At 60.0% G+C, this 13,678-nt stretch overlaps 1 protein-coding gene across 4 annotated transcripts; it reads left to right on the top strand.

Moving 5' to 3' along the window:
- The first annotated feature begins 4 nt into the window (after positions 1-4).
- AMPD2 (adenosine monophosphate deaminase 2) lies at positions 5-12,266 on the top strand. 4 transcript variants are annotated; one of them, XM_009427388.5, is made up of 19 exons: positions 31-477; positions 1,113-1,465; positions 5,498-5,628; positions 5,856-5,986; positions 6,354-6,422; positions 6,513-6,621; positions 6,920-7,106; positions 7,369-7,510; positions 7,623-7,712; positions 7,968-8,097; positions 8,277-8,471; positions 8,558-8,689; positions 8,837-9,000; positions 9,303-9,429; positions 9,521-9,684; positions 9,991-10,111; positions 10,428-10,601; positions 10,898-11,008; positions 11,158-12,266. In XM_009427388.5, exons 2-19 carry the CDS (start codon positions 1,213-1,215, stop codon positions 11,365-11,367), a joined length of 2,640 nt encoding a protein of 879 aa, XP_009425663.2. In that variant the 5' UTR covers positions 31-477; positions 1,113-1,212; the 3' UTR covers positions 11,368-12,266. The 4 variants fall into 4 exon arrangements, with proteins under 4 accessions (XP_016779613.1, XP_009425663.2, XP_016779609.1 ...); XM_016924124.4 differs by lacking the exon at positions 1,113-1,465 and having other exon boundaries at positions 5-477; XM_016924120.4 differs by lacking the exon at positions 5,498-5,628.
- Positions 12,267-13,678: the final 1,412 nt, after the last annotated feature.

The following is a 13,678-nucleotide window of genomic DNA, read 5'->3' as shown; positions in this document are numbered from 1 at the left end:
CGGCAGGCGGAGGCGGGGCCAGGCGGGGGCGGGGCCAAGGGCCGCAGAGCCTGGCGCGGAGCCGGCGAGATTTTGGTGGGGTCTCACCTGTTGCGTGACTCCCCCACAGTCCGGCCGCGGGAGTCCGACCCTGAATGCCCAGGGAGTGTTGAGAGAAATCTGGACGAGTTTCGGGTCCCGCTCCCTTGGGAGCACGTGGCCTACCAGCCTCTCGATTGCGGGGTTGGGTGGTCGCGACACCGGGGTCGCCTTGAAGCCAGTCCGGCTGCCGAGGTCTGCGGGAGTCCACCTCCGGCCAGCTGGCAATTTTGAAAGACTGCCTTACTTTCCCCATCTCAGTGCCAGGGCAGGGGCCCTTGGAGTGACTTGGCTGGGGTCTGTGGCCCGATCCCCCTGCCGTCCCTCAGGACCCGGGCTCTCTGCTGTACAGACCCTCGTGGGCAGCCTCCCCTCGGAACTCGGGCATCATGGCCTCAGGTGAGTGTGTGTACGTGTGTTGGAGGGAGGGTCTCTGGGACAGAGAAGTGCTGTGGCCAGGGTGACAAGAGGGTGGGAGTCACAGCACAGCAGCAGGACCTAGGGAAGGCGGTCAGCTTCTCCCAGGAGGGCCTGGGGAGCAGAGCCAGAGTGTGCAGAGACAGAGGAAAAATCCGAAGAGGCTAGGGTCTCTGTCCCAGACCCCCAGACAAGGGGGTCTCCTGGCCTTCCTGCCTTCCTGGGAGGTAGCTATTTGGCGACGGTGGAATTTTCCCAGGACAGGCCCCTCCCTCCTGGGCTGGGATTCTCGGTTCTTCCCCCTCCTCCCAGAGCTGGGCTACCCCGGGAGCTGAGGGTCAGATGTGGAAGGAAAGTGGGTGCTGGGTTTTCACGGAGTATGCCTGCCCTGCCCCGGGAGGACTGTGTTTGAGCTTGGACTCGCTCGCTGCTGAATTCCTGTTTGTTATTCTTTTTTCTTCCAGGCTAGCTGGAAGGACCAGCTAGCCTGGACTTTGGCTTCTTTGCCCGGGAGCCCTGGCATGATGGGGTGAGGGCTCTTGGTGGGTTAGTGGAGAGCTGGGGGCTGGCCCTTCCCCATCTTCTTTTCTACCCACCCCCTCCCCGCCCCCCGCCAGGCCCAGCCACCATCAGTCACGTCACTCCTGGGACTGAGGAGGCAGGGGAGGGATAAGGGGCAGAGATGGAGGCCCCACTCCCCGAGGTTGCCTAGACAACATGAGAAATCGTGGCCAGGGCCTCTTCCGCCTGCGGAGCCGCTGCTTCCTGCATCAGTCACTCCCGCTGGGGGCGGGGCGGAGGAAGGGGTTGGATGTGGCAGAGCCAGGCCCCAGCCGGTGCCGCTCAGACTCCCCCGCTGTCGCCGCCGTGGTCCCAGCCATGGCATCCTATCCATCTGGCTCTGGCAAGCCCAAGGCCAAATATACCTTTAAGAAGCGGGCCAGCCTGCAGGCCTCCACTGCAGCTCCAGGTGAGTGTGTGCTTCCTGGCCTCAGGATAGATGCTGGGCTCTGTCTTGCCACCTCTCGCCCAAGCTGCTGGTCCCCTCAGAGGGGGCCACCTCCTCCGGCATCCTCTCTGTGGTGGTGCCCCTCAACCTCAGTCCCAGGGACAGCCGGCTTGGAAGGTGGGGTGAGGGGTGGTGGGGGGCAGGGGGTGGATCTGAGATATCTGTGCCAGGGATGCTGTCCTCTGTCACAAGGAGTGGGCATGGTGTGGGTGCAGCAAGAGGTGTGTATGCACACGTGTCAGCGTGTGCATGTGCTAAGACTGCATGTGAAGCATGTGTGAATGGAGTGGGGGTGTGTGGGACTGACTGTTTTGTGGACTGGCCACTCTGGCGCCTGTGCCTTTACCAGGCAGGCTTAGGCTGTTCTGTGGCTAGTTCCACTTTTTAGGACCCCACATCTAGATCCCCATCACTGGGGGTCTGACATCTGGGCACAACCATTGCTGGCTGGCATCCCACAACTGGGGGCTTGACTGTATCTATCGTTTGCTATTTGCTCATTCCTGGTCTATATTGTGAGCCTCCTTAGGAGTATGGGGTGTCCTTGGTCAGGTCCGTGCAGGGTTCAGGCTGGGGCTGCTGCCCGCACTGCGTGTGCTTCTGCACCCTTTGGTTCGTCTCTCACTCTAGTAAGCATCTCTGCATCATTTGGAGCAGGCAGTGAGGTGCGGCAGTGCCTGTCTCAGTGAGGGCTTGGCTGCCTGGCTCTGTGCTTGCAGAGGGATGTCTGCCTGCTGTCTGCTCCCAGGCCTTGTGGCTAAGGAAAGACCCACCCTGACTTTGATGACCAGATCATGCCGACTGCCCCCACCCTTGCAGCTGTCTGTAGCTATAGCCCAAGTATCAACCTCCTATATTTTCTTGTTTCATTGAAGATGACTGGTGCAAGGTCTCTACTGTCCTGAGGGTGTTCTCTGTGCCCAGGTCTGTGCCATCCAGAAAGGGTGTCCCCTGGGTGGGGCCCTTCCTGGCCCTGTTTGGTTCAGCAATAGGGCAACTGATACGGATCTAGCCCAGAGCTGGAGACCCTTCGGTGGTCAGATGGTAAGAGCATCTGATACTTGTGGGGTCAAAGCCGTGGACACCCCTGTGCCTACTGAGGCAGTCGTGGCAGTGTGTGAGGGGCTCCTGGTCGAGAGGGGAGATGGGGTGCTCAGAATCTCAGAGTTGGTGGGAGTGGCTCTGGAGCAGCCCACTCTGGCTTTTGCTTGACTTCTCCGTAAGTGTGGGTGTATGTGTGTGGTGCTGACCCCTAGAGAAAGGACCAGTAGGCAGCTGAGTCTTCTAGGCCTGGCCTCTGAGAACGTAGAGGTTACTGCCCGTGTGCCACCTTCAGTGAGCCTGCGGCAGCCCTGGAGAGTGGTCTGGCAGGCTGGGGGGATGGCACTGGCTGTTGGAATCTGTCCTGCTCACCCCAGGATTGCTGTGGAGCCTGAGACCCCCCTGCTAGGAGAGGGGGTTGAGATTTGAGCCTTTGACTCAACTCCTGCTGACCCAATATGAACCAGCCATGGAGGTCTGTGGTCGGCCTCCCCTAGATGGAGTCAGAAGTGGTCTGGGGCCATATGTAGGGAGGAGGTGTGTAAAATCAGGGTTCTCGGGCAAGAAAAGATCTTACACTCTGGGGGTGAGACAGGTTCCCCTCTTTTCTTCCTCTTCCTACTTTGTCCTTTTCCAAGTAAGAGATAGAGTCACCCCATCTCCACTCCTGCCAAGTTCACTTCACTGCCCTTTACTGGCCTATTGCCTTTGCCCTGCACTGGGCCCAGGGAACCTCCCACTGTCCTCAGTGGGCGGGGCTACAGGTAGAATGTATTTTGAGGGTCCCAGGAGTTCATAATTGCAGGCCTTGCCTCAACACAGAGCCTGGTGTTTTGCAGAACACTTGCAGAGCCATTATCTCTGTGAGCCTTATGGCAGTTGTGGCTAGGCAGGGAAGGGACCACTTATCGCCCCACTTGTAGATGAGGACCCAAAGCCTCCCAGAGGTAGGTAGAGACATGCCCGGAAGCAGGAACAGAATCAGATCCATGTCCTCCAAATTCTAGCCCCCTTTCTCCCAAACTTATTCTGGACAGTTTGTCCTGTCCCTGATGATAGGCTTGGATCAGGGGTTGCAGGTCTAGGGGCCTGCGAACCAGCCGCCTGAGCAGCTGGGCAGCGGGGAAGCCTCAGTGACTGGCCCCTACCTAGACTGGGCCATTTCCCCAGCTGCCAGCCAGCTCCTACCCCAGCAAAGGCCCTGTCTCTCCTGAGGGATGCCATAATCAGGGCCCAGAGGACAGTGGTGAGCAACAAGGCCACTGCCAGAAGAGGCCAACCTGGGGCTGTGGGTGTGATGAAGAGCGCTGTTCCCCTCCTTTTTCTCCCCTCTTACTCTTTGGCCAGCCAGGCCCTGCCCACTCACTGTCCCCTAGGGCAGTGGATTTTAAGGAGGCTTGGCTCCTCCCTGTCGGCCTGCCCTGCCCAAGTCAGCCTACCCTGCTACTCCCCCTTAGGAGCCTCACATCTGGCTGGGTCTTCCCTGGCACTGTAGAGGTGGAGGCCCTCTTCAGTTCTGGAGTTCGTCTTATCTCCCAACTCTGATGCTCCTTCCCTTGGTTTCTGGGCTCCCTTGAACTCCCCTAGCTCCGTGCTCACGGCCATCTCAGGGTCTCCCCTGCTTGCAGCTGCACTTGGTACAGCCTGTGCCAGCCCCTGAGGGACCGGCTGCAGCTTCACTGGCAAACAGGCGGGCAAGGGGCACAGGGCTGCTGGCCGGAGCTGCCTGCACTCTGCAGGTAGGGTTCAGGCAGGGGCCAGGGTGCGCAGGGGATGGGGTCCTGGATCTGGGGCAGGCCCCTCCCTCTTCCCTTTGTCCAGCTTTGGGACCAGTCCTGGAGTATTGGGAAATGGGCGCAGAGACTTTAAGGCCGGCTACCTAGGCAGATCCTGTAATCCTTCCCTAAGCCAGGGTGGAGGGTGCTGGAGGGGAGCACTCCTTACGGCCGGCTGAGAGAGGCAGTTTGGGTGTGGAAAGCTTCTCACTGAGGAGCTGGGGCTGCTGAGCCCAGGGAGGGTCCTTCGGGGTAGGCTGGAAGCCTTGGCAGCCCCCATAGACCAGCAGCTTCACGGCCCTCTGGTGCCAACCTCCTCGTGGTACAGATGGAAAGTCTAGTCTTGATGAAGAAAGACCCTTGGCTTCTGACACTCCCTTCCCCAGGGCCCTCTGTGGTGCCCCCGGTCCAGATCCTGGGGCCTGAGTGGCATAGACTGTTTGTGGCAGCTCCTTTTGGAGGGGCAGGCTAAGGCCAGGCCACATTTTGGCAGCCCTGGGGCCCTGGGGGACAGGGCAGGCCTCCAGGGAGGAGGTAGGGTTCCCTTGCCAACCAGGCCCTCCACTTCCTCTCCTCTTCCCTTGAGGGCTCGTCCCTAGGTCAGAGCTGAGCAGCAGCTGCGGCTTCTCTTGTGCTGCACAGGTCTAGGATGTCAGGCACAGGGCCCTGCCCCTTTGAGTGGAGAATCTGCTAGTCCAGGGGCGGGTCTGATCCTGGGTTGCCTGCCCTGGGAGCTGCAGCCTGGGGGTTCCTGGTGTGGCCGCCTGGTCCTTACCAAGCACCTGGTGTGTGTCTCTGAGGGTGTCTGTGTGCGTACGTGCATGTGTGTGCACATGTACACACGTGCACCTGCCTCTGGGAGGTAGTCACGTGGAGATTCCCATGGCCTGAGGGATCAGGCTCTAGTCTCATTTGTGGAGGTAATGAATCTACTTGTTCTAGGGGCAGACTCAGAATCCCCACCCCAAGCCTGGAATGGGTGAGGGGTCCCTGCGTTAGAGGTGAGGGTGAGCCCTTTGGGAGCCACACACACAGGCCTACTCCTCAGCTACTGAGGAGGGACTGCCCTCTTTCCCGACCCTGGGCTCTCTCGGGAGCTGGCCTAGGCAGGGCAGGGGCCCAGGGCTTTCAGGGGCTGCCCCTCCACCCTTTGACCCTGGCATCACTGTCTCTGCAGAGGCTCGGGGTGGTCTGGGGGCCCCTCCGCTGCAGTCTGCCCGATCCCTGCCGGGCCCCGCCCCCTGCCTCAAGCACTTCCCGCTCGACCTGCGCACGTCTATGGATGGCAAATGCAAGGAGATCGCCGAGGTATCACCTGGCACCACCCGCACCCTCACCCCGTGTCTCCATGCCCTGCCTCTGCTCCCCACACCCCTCACCTCAGCTGTCCCCTCACCTCACGCTTGGCTGTCTCCTGATCCTCAGCCTCTCCCAGGTACCCCTGGTCCTGCTGCCCTCACCCCATCCCCAGACTCTGTAGGAGAGTGCCCGAGGGCGGAGGGCCAGCCATGCTGACCTTCCTTCCCTCCCCCCAGGAGCTGTTCACCCGCTCACTGGCTGAGAGCGAGCTCCGTAGTGCCCCGTATGAGTTCCCCGAGGAGAGCCCCATTGAACAGCTGGAGGAGCGGCGGCAGCGGCTGGAGCGGCAGATCAGCCAGGATGTCAAGTGAGCCCGGCAGGCAGCTGCTTAGTCTCCCTCCATACCCTTCCAGACCCTTTCAGAGCCCCTTTTCTGCCTCTTTCCCTCGCACCCTGCCTTGGGGGGTCTGCACAGGGAGCATAGAGTGGGCTTTGGAGTCGGGCTGCTGGGTTCTGTTCTGTCTTCTAGCCGCCGGTGTGGCTGGGTCATGTTGCTTAACTTATGGGTCTGCTTTCTCATCTCTAAAGTGAGTGAGAACAGCACAGGGTTCTGCAGCTCTGCCTTTGAGGATCACATGTGACGACATGTGCACAGCACCTAGTGCAGTGCTGGGACCTGGGAGCAAGGGCCGTCCCTCGGGATCTGCCTGACTTCTCACCCCTCTTGCCTCTAGGCTGGAGCCAGACATCCTGCTTCGGGCCAAGCAAGATTTCCTGAAGACGGACAGTGACTCGGACCTACAGTGAGGAGGGCAGAGGGGCACAGGGGATGCGGAGCTGGAGCCTGCCCTTCTGCCGGCTCTAAACCCCTCCCTTGAATGCACCCCCTGCAGGCTCTACAAGGAACAGGGTGAGGGGCAGGGTGACCGGAGCCTGCGGGAGCGTGATGTGCTGGAACGGGAGTTTCAGCGGGTCACCATCTCTGGGGAGGAGAAGTGTGGGGTAAGTATGGGGTGTATGTTGGGTGAGTCGCCATCACCTATGTCTTAGTGGGTTCCCCCAGCCTGGAGAGCTGGGGGTGGGGGCTGGAAAGGGCGTTTCTCTTTCCAGCAGCTGGAGGGGCGGAGGGGCAGAGGGGCTGCCTGGGAGCCACTTGATGTGCTGGACCAGGGTGATCTGAGTGTTCCTGGGGGTCAGGGCCTGTGGGAGGTGGGGATAGTTTGGGTTCTAAGATAAGGCCTTAGGGAGGAGGTCTCTGAGTCCAAGACTGAGGAGAGTGATCGCATATCCTCATCTCCAGGTGCCGTTCACAGACCTGCTGGATGCAGCCAAGAGTGTGGTGCGGGCGCTCTTCATCCGGGAGAAGTACATGGCCCTGTCCCTGCAGAGCTTCTGCCCCACGACCCGCCGCTACCTGCAGCAGCTGGCTGAAAAGCCTCTGGAGACCCGGACCTATGAACAGGGCCCCGACACCCCTGTGTCTGCTGGTGGGACTCCCCATCTCTGCCCCATGCCATGTGCCCTAGCCTCCTGGGCTTCTCAGCCTGGTGCCTGGGCACCTCTGCCCTGCCTGCCTCTCCCTACAATCCAGGCTCATTCCAACCTCTTGGGGTACAGGGGTGGAGGTTGGGCAGGAGCTGTCTGACCTACTGGGTCTTCAACATCTCTTGCCCTCTGTGGGGCCTTTGGGTTGGGCAGTGGGTGGCTTGGAAGAGCCCTGCTCTGACTTTACCCTCCTCACACCTGCAGATGCCCCGGTGCACCCCCCTGCGCTGGAGCAGCACCCGTATGAGCACTGTGAGCCAAGCACCATGCCTGGGGACCTGGGCTTGGGTCTGCGCATGGTGCGGGGTGTGGTGCACGTCTACACCCGCAGGGAACCCGACGAGCAGTAAGAGGGGTGTGGTGCGTGTTGGGGGGATGCAGCGTGGGAGGTTGCGTTGGCTTGGGAGAGGCCACAGGGCTCGGCTTGCTCTCCTCACCCAAGCTCCCCTCCATGCCAGTTGCTCAGAGGTGGAGCTGCCATACCCTGACCTGCAGGAATTTGTGGCTGACGTCAATGTGCTGATGGCCCTGATTATCAATGGCCCCATGTGAGTCCCCTGCCATCCCAGACACTTAGCTCCCCTCCCAGCCCAGATTCTCCAGCCCCAGTTCTGCCCCAGACTCCTATCACCTGGTGTCTTGCCCTTCCTAGTTGCTGAGCCCTCGACTTCCCCGCAGTCTACTTCCCTCTTGGCAGCCTCCATCCTTACCCTCCCACCTGCTCCCTCTGATCTGCTACCCAAGCCCTCCCCAGGTGCCTCCCTTCAGGGCCTAAGTCCCTGCCTTGTTCTCCTCATGCCCAGAAAGTCATTCTGCTACCGCCGGCTGCAGTACCTGAGCTCCAAGTTCCAGATGCATGTGCTACTCAATGAGATGAAGGAGCTGGCCGCCCAGAAGAAAGTGCCACACCGAGATTTCTACAACATCCGCAAGGTGGGCCCTCACCCCGTGGCCGTCTCCATGTCCTCATCCCACACCTCTGCCCAGCCTCCCCTTCAAGGGCCAGGCCCCCCACACAGCATCCAGTACAGAGGGTCCTTTCCCATTGCACTGCCCCAGGCCCCAGACCTTCCTGGCCTCTGGTGGATCAGCAGTGCCCTGTTCCATTCCAGGTGGACACCCACATCCATGCCTCGTCCTGCATGAACCAGAAGCATCTGCTGCGCTTCATCAAGCGGGCAATGAAGCGGCACCTGGAGGAGATCGTGCACGTGGAGCAGGGCCGTGAACAGACGCTGCGGGAGGTCTTTGAGAGCATGAATCTCACGGCCTACGACCTGAGTGTGGACACGCTGGATGTGCATGCGGTCTGTGCCAGTGGCGTGGGCTGTGGGACTGAGTCAGTCAGGGGACCAGGAGTCACGGGTGACCTGAGCCTTCCCATGTCCCCCAGGACAGGAACACTTTCCATCGCTTTGACAAGTTTAATGCCAAATACAACCCTATTGGGGAGTCCGTCCTCCGAGAGATCTTCATCAAGACGGACAACAGGGTATCTGGGAAGTACTTTGCTCACATCATCAAGGTAAGGAGGCAGCCTTCCCTGCCAAGCCTCGAGCCTGAGGATCTGGGGGCTTTTAGGGGGTGAGACTCAAGGAGGGTAGGCAGATGACCCCCTGAAGAGCTCTGACTCAGCTCACCTCATGTCTGACTCAGCTCACCTCATGTCTAGGAGGTGATGTCAGACCTGGAGGAGAGCAAATACCAGAATGCAGAGCTGCGGCTCTCCATTTACGGGCGCTCGAGGGATGAGTGGGACAAGCTGGCGCGCTGGGCCGTCATGCACCGCGTGCACTCCCCCAACGTGCGCTGGCTGGTGCAGGTGCCCCGCCTCTTGTGAGTGTCCCTGGAGTGGGAGGGGAACCTGCGGGGTCATATTCAAGGGGTCAGGGCCTGCCTCCTGCCCTCCTAGGATGGCTGAGCCTCCCTTGTCCCTGCCAACCCCTCTGAGTGCAAGGAAGGGCTTCCTGGTCCCATCCATGGTCTGTCCAGCCTGGCCCACCTGGGTATCCTTGCTTTCCCAATATGGTTCAGATGCGCCCCTGCGCTCTTGGGCCAAGCTCTGACCCTTGCTGGACCGCTGGGTTTCCTCCCACTGGCCCTGACTTGCACATACCTGCATGTTGTCTCACCTGCAGTGATGTGTACCGTACCAAGGGCCAGCTGGCCAACTTCCAGGAGATGCTGGAGAACATCTTCCTGCCACTGTTCGAGGCCACTGTGCACCCTGCCAGCCACCCGGAACTGCATCTCTTCTTAGAGCACGTGAGCAGGCAGCGCAGAGCTGGGTATGGGGAGGGCAGCCGGCTTCACATCCAGCTGCAGCTCTGGTTCTGACCCCAGGGTTCTGTATTAGGTGGATGGTTTTGACAGCGTGGATGATGAGTCCAAGCCTGAAAACCATGTCTTCAACCTGGAGAGCCCCCTGCCTGAGGCGTGGGTGGAGGAGGACAACCCACCCTATGCCTACTACCTGTACTACACCTTTGCCAACATGGCCATGTTGAACCACCTGCGCAGGTGCCTGCACCACCCTGTGTCTGCTTGCTATGCCATCTCTCGCCCGACAAACCTCACTCTTGGCACCTTGGGCCAGGGCCACTAGACCTCTGACCCACCTGTTGCCTGGACTGGATGGGTTCTTTCTCTGCCCTTGGAGCTACATCTGTCACCCCTCACAGCCAGTAACCTACCCCTGTCCCCCTTATCCCAGGCCTGCATAGTTATTGGCTGGAGGACATATGCGTGCTGGGTGGGGGGTCAGGGGCTCCGGTGAGCCCAGGTGATCCCAGGCTCAGGAGCTGACACTGTCTTCATGTCCCCCAGGCAGAGGGGCTTCCACACGTTTGTGCTGAGGCCACACTGTGGGGAGGCTGGGCCCATCCACCACCTGGTGTCAGCCTTCATGCTGGCTGAGAACATTTCCCACGGGCTCCTTCTGCGCAAGGTCAGGATCTGCACCCCTAGCCTTCCCTCCCAATTGTTCACCTTCCTCTGAACCATTCGGGCCCCTTCAGCAACCGATCCTCCTCCCACCCAGCCCTCAGATTGGATTCTGCCTTCCCAATGTAACTACCCTTCCCCACCCCAGCCTTCAGCCTGGGGCCCCAACTTGGATTTTGACTAATTCACCCTTTGCACATCAGGCCAAGCCTGGATTCCCCTCCCCCTGCCCTCTGCTGTGGCCTGGACCCCCAGAACCACTGTGCCCTGCCCAGCCTCGGGGCCACCTGACAGGCCCTCCCTCCCTGTTGCCTGCCCAGGCCCCCGTCCTGCAGTACCTGTACTACCTGGCCCAGATCGGCATCGCCATGTCTCCGCTCAGCAACAACAGCCTCTTCCTCAGCTATCACCGGAATCCGCTACCGGAGTACCTGTCCCGCGGCCTCATGGTCTCCCTGTCCACTGATGATCCCTTGCAGTTCCACTTCACCAAGGTCAGAGCCCAGCAGGCAGCCAGGCGGGCGGGCGTCCCAGGACGCTGGGGTCTCCCGGGTTGGGTGGGGGGCGGGTTGGTGGGGGGAGCGGGGGGCGGTCTCTCGGGTTGGTGCTGCCCCCTGCTGGTAGAGCATAGCTGGCCAATTGGCAAGTCTTATGGAGTTGAGGGGTTGGGGGGTTGGGGGGTTGGGGGGATGGGGGGGCGGGGGTGGGGAGAGCGAGTGAGGAGGCTGGGGAAGGGAGGCAGGGGCAGCTGGCCAGGGCGCACTCGTCTGAGGGAACCTGGCCCGTGCAGGAGCCGCTGATGGAGGAGTACAGCATCGCCACCCAGGTGTGGAAGCTCAGCTCCTGCGATATGTGTGAGCTGGCCCGCAACAGCGTGCTCATGAGCGGCTTCTCGCACAAGGTACTACAGCGCCTGCCTGGACCTTGGCATGGCATCACTCCTCCCCTCCTCTGCATTTGGGGTCCTGACCTGTCCCTGGGATGGCTTGGGGTGGGGCATGACCCCTCAGCACTGGCTGCAGCCCTGCCCATTACCCCTGCTCCTTGCAGGTAAAGAGCCACTGGCTGGGACCCAACTATACCAAGGAAGGCCCTGAGGGGAATGACATCCGCCGGACCAATGTGCCAGACATCCGCGTGGGCTACCGCTACGAGACCCTGTGCCAGGAGCTGGCGCTCATCACGCAGGCAGTCCAGAGTGAGATGCTGGAGACCATTCCAGAGGAGGCGGGTATCGCCATGAGCCCAGGGCCTCAGTGAGCCTGGTCCATGAAGTGCCCACCACATCGCAGCACTTTTACCACGTTTTGTCCTCAGACCCCTCCCATGCTGTGTGGTCTCTGCATGTCTCCATTCTTCTCTGTCTCTGTCTTGCATGTCTCCTACCATGTCACTGTCCCTGGGCCACCCAGTGAAAGCAAAGCCTGGGAATCTGCTCATTGTTGTTTGGGCTCAGGTATTGAGCCTGATGGCCCAGGTATTGAGGGCCTCCCCTGCTGGTGGCCCTGTCCTGGGATCCTCAGAAGCCTGACTGTCCTATGGGCTTCTCCAGTGTCCACAGGGGCTTGGGATGGTTGTGGGGGGCTGGCCCCTCTAGCCTGTCCGGTCCTTCCTGGGCAAATCTAAGCCTTGGCCAGGGCCGAAGTTTAGGCCCCTGTCTTGTTCATGTAGCCGAGGGGCAGGCGGGGGACCTCTACACCTCTGCTGTGGGCACGGGGCTGCTGAGGGTCTGTGGAACTCCAGCAGCTCTGCACTGGGTAGAGCTGGGCCTAGAGCTCAGTCACAGGCCTGGGCTTCCTGGCCTGAGTGGGTAGACGCAGGCGGCAGAGGTGCTGGACCACATCTCCGCCAAGTCACTGCCCAGCAGCCTTCTCCGTCCTGTCCCCAGCCCACGTGCTCCTTGGGTGTCAGCTTCCTGTGCCTCTGTGGGAGAGGGCAGCTGCCTTGTGTTATGTCTGGGGCCACGGTTGCTGCAAGGTCCTGGATCTGCCACTCAACCCCGGGAGTGGCGTTCCCAGTGTGGCTCCCAGAGCTTTGACCAGATTGTGATCCCAGCTGGCCCCTGTGTTGTGTTCTGGACTGAGGCCTTTGCTGTGAACTGCAGTGTTTCATACGAACCATCTTTCCTAGTGCATGAGAAATAAAGATTATTTAAGTAATGAGGCAGGTGGGGTTTCTGTTGGGAGAGGGAACGCCGTGGTGGGAGGTGGCTGTGGATGGAGGCACCGTGCATTCTGAGGGGAGGGACTAGGCTTGCGTGATGTGTATGTTGTGCATGTGGAAACTGACAAAAGAAGCTGTGGGAGAGAGGAGATGCCCATCCAACCCTCATCCAGCCTGTCCCCTGTGAGGGGAACACCTAGCCCCGGGTCTGTGGCACATCCCTGTCACACCAGCTTGGGGGCTGGTGTCTGTTTCCCACCTTGTACTTCCTCCCCTCTTCCAGCCTCTGAGGGGATGGCCTGGTAGATGGGAAATATGCACCTACAGACAAACCTGAGACCAGGGTCTTCTGGGGGGGTCTTGTTTAGATGGCCCTCTCCAGGCCATACTCTCAGAGATTCTGATTCAATAGGCAGAAGGTGTGGCACAGACATCTGCAAACTCTCGGGCAGATTCTATTGCAAGAGGTTGGAACAAGCCTGTGCATTCCGATTCCAGCCCCCCGCCCCCGCCCCAATCCCACCTCAGCCTCTGTCCCATGTTTAATACACAATTTCTGGAGCACCTCCCTGGCACAGAGGTTGCTGGAGTCTGTTCCCCAGGTAAAGAAGGAAAGTGGAATGTGCCCTGGGCTGTGCAGGGTCCTGGGTGGGCAGAGAGAAGCCTGTCGCTGCCCCTGCTACTGGCTGGGGAGGCCTGTCCTCCCCTGGCTGGCTGCCTCAGAAGCAATTAGCCCTGGAACAGCATGGGCCTGTTTAATTGAGGGCCTGCCCAGAGCCAGAGCAGCTGGAGCAGGAGGGGGAGGCTGGGAGGCCGCTGGCTTCCTCCTCCTTTCTTGTCAGCTGCTCTCCCCCACCCCAGCCTCTTTCAGCAAGCAGGTCTGCACCTGGCCCTGGGTCTCCCAGTGGGTGCCCCGGGAAGAAGCTCTCCTCATCCCTCTCCACTTCCCATTGGCCAAGCCCTCTCCTGGTCAAGACCCAAGGCCCTTCAGTTCAGAAGACACCCCTTGCCAATTCATCCTGGCCACTTACATGTCACAGAATTGAACGTTGGAGCCCGATGAGGGTGGGAGGTGGTGAGTCCAGGGCTCCTTCACCCATGCTGGGCCTCGGCTGCCCAAGGATCCCCCTTAGAAGGGTGAGGGGAACTCACTTTTCAAGTAGGTGAATAATTTAATAACACAAGTGAGCTGTGTCTTGTCTTTGTTTTAACAAGGAAGCAGGATTAAAAGATTTTTCTAGAAGGTCTTTTGGAGGCAAGAACTGCCTGTCCTGTCTGCCAGCACTTAGGACTCCATATTTACTTGTTGAATTTGTCATTTAATAGAATCCTTCAGTTCACTTTCTTGTCTCCTGTTTTTCTTAGTGTGTGTTGAGGCTTAGCTCTAAGAATATTACTAATTTAAAGT

The sequence above is a fragment of the Pan troglodytes genome, chromosome 1, assembly GCF_028858775.2.
Source record: "Pan troglodytes isolate AG18354 chromosome 1, NHGRI_mPanTro3-v2.0_pri, whole genome shotgun sequence".
NCBI lineage: Eukaryota > Metazoa > Chordata > Mammalia > Primates > Hominidae > Pan > Pan troglodytes.
The sequence above is the reverse complement of the archived record's forward strand: the minus strand, read 5'-3'. Positions and strand labels throughout refer to the sequence as shown.

Excerpts from the sequence above, each read along its gene's own strand:
- AMPD2 (XM_009427388.5), top strand. The coding sequence starts at position 1,213 with ATGAGAAATCGTGGCCAGGGCCTCTTCCGCCTGCGGAGCCGCTGCTTC. Across the intron at positions 5,987-6,353 it reads CAGATCAGCCAGGATGTCAA|GCTGGAGCCAGACATCCTGC; the intron begins GTGAGCCCGGCA and ends TCTTGCCTCTAG. Across the intron at positions 9,001-9,302 it reads GTGCAGGTGCCCCGCCTCTT|TGATGTGTACCGTACCAAGG; the intron begins GTGAGTGTCCCT and ends TCTCACCTGCAG.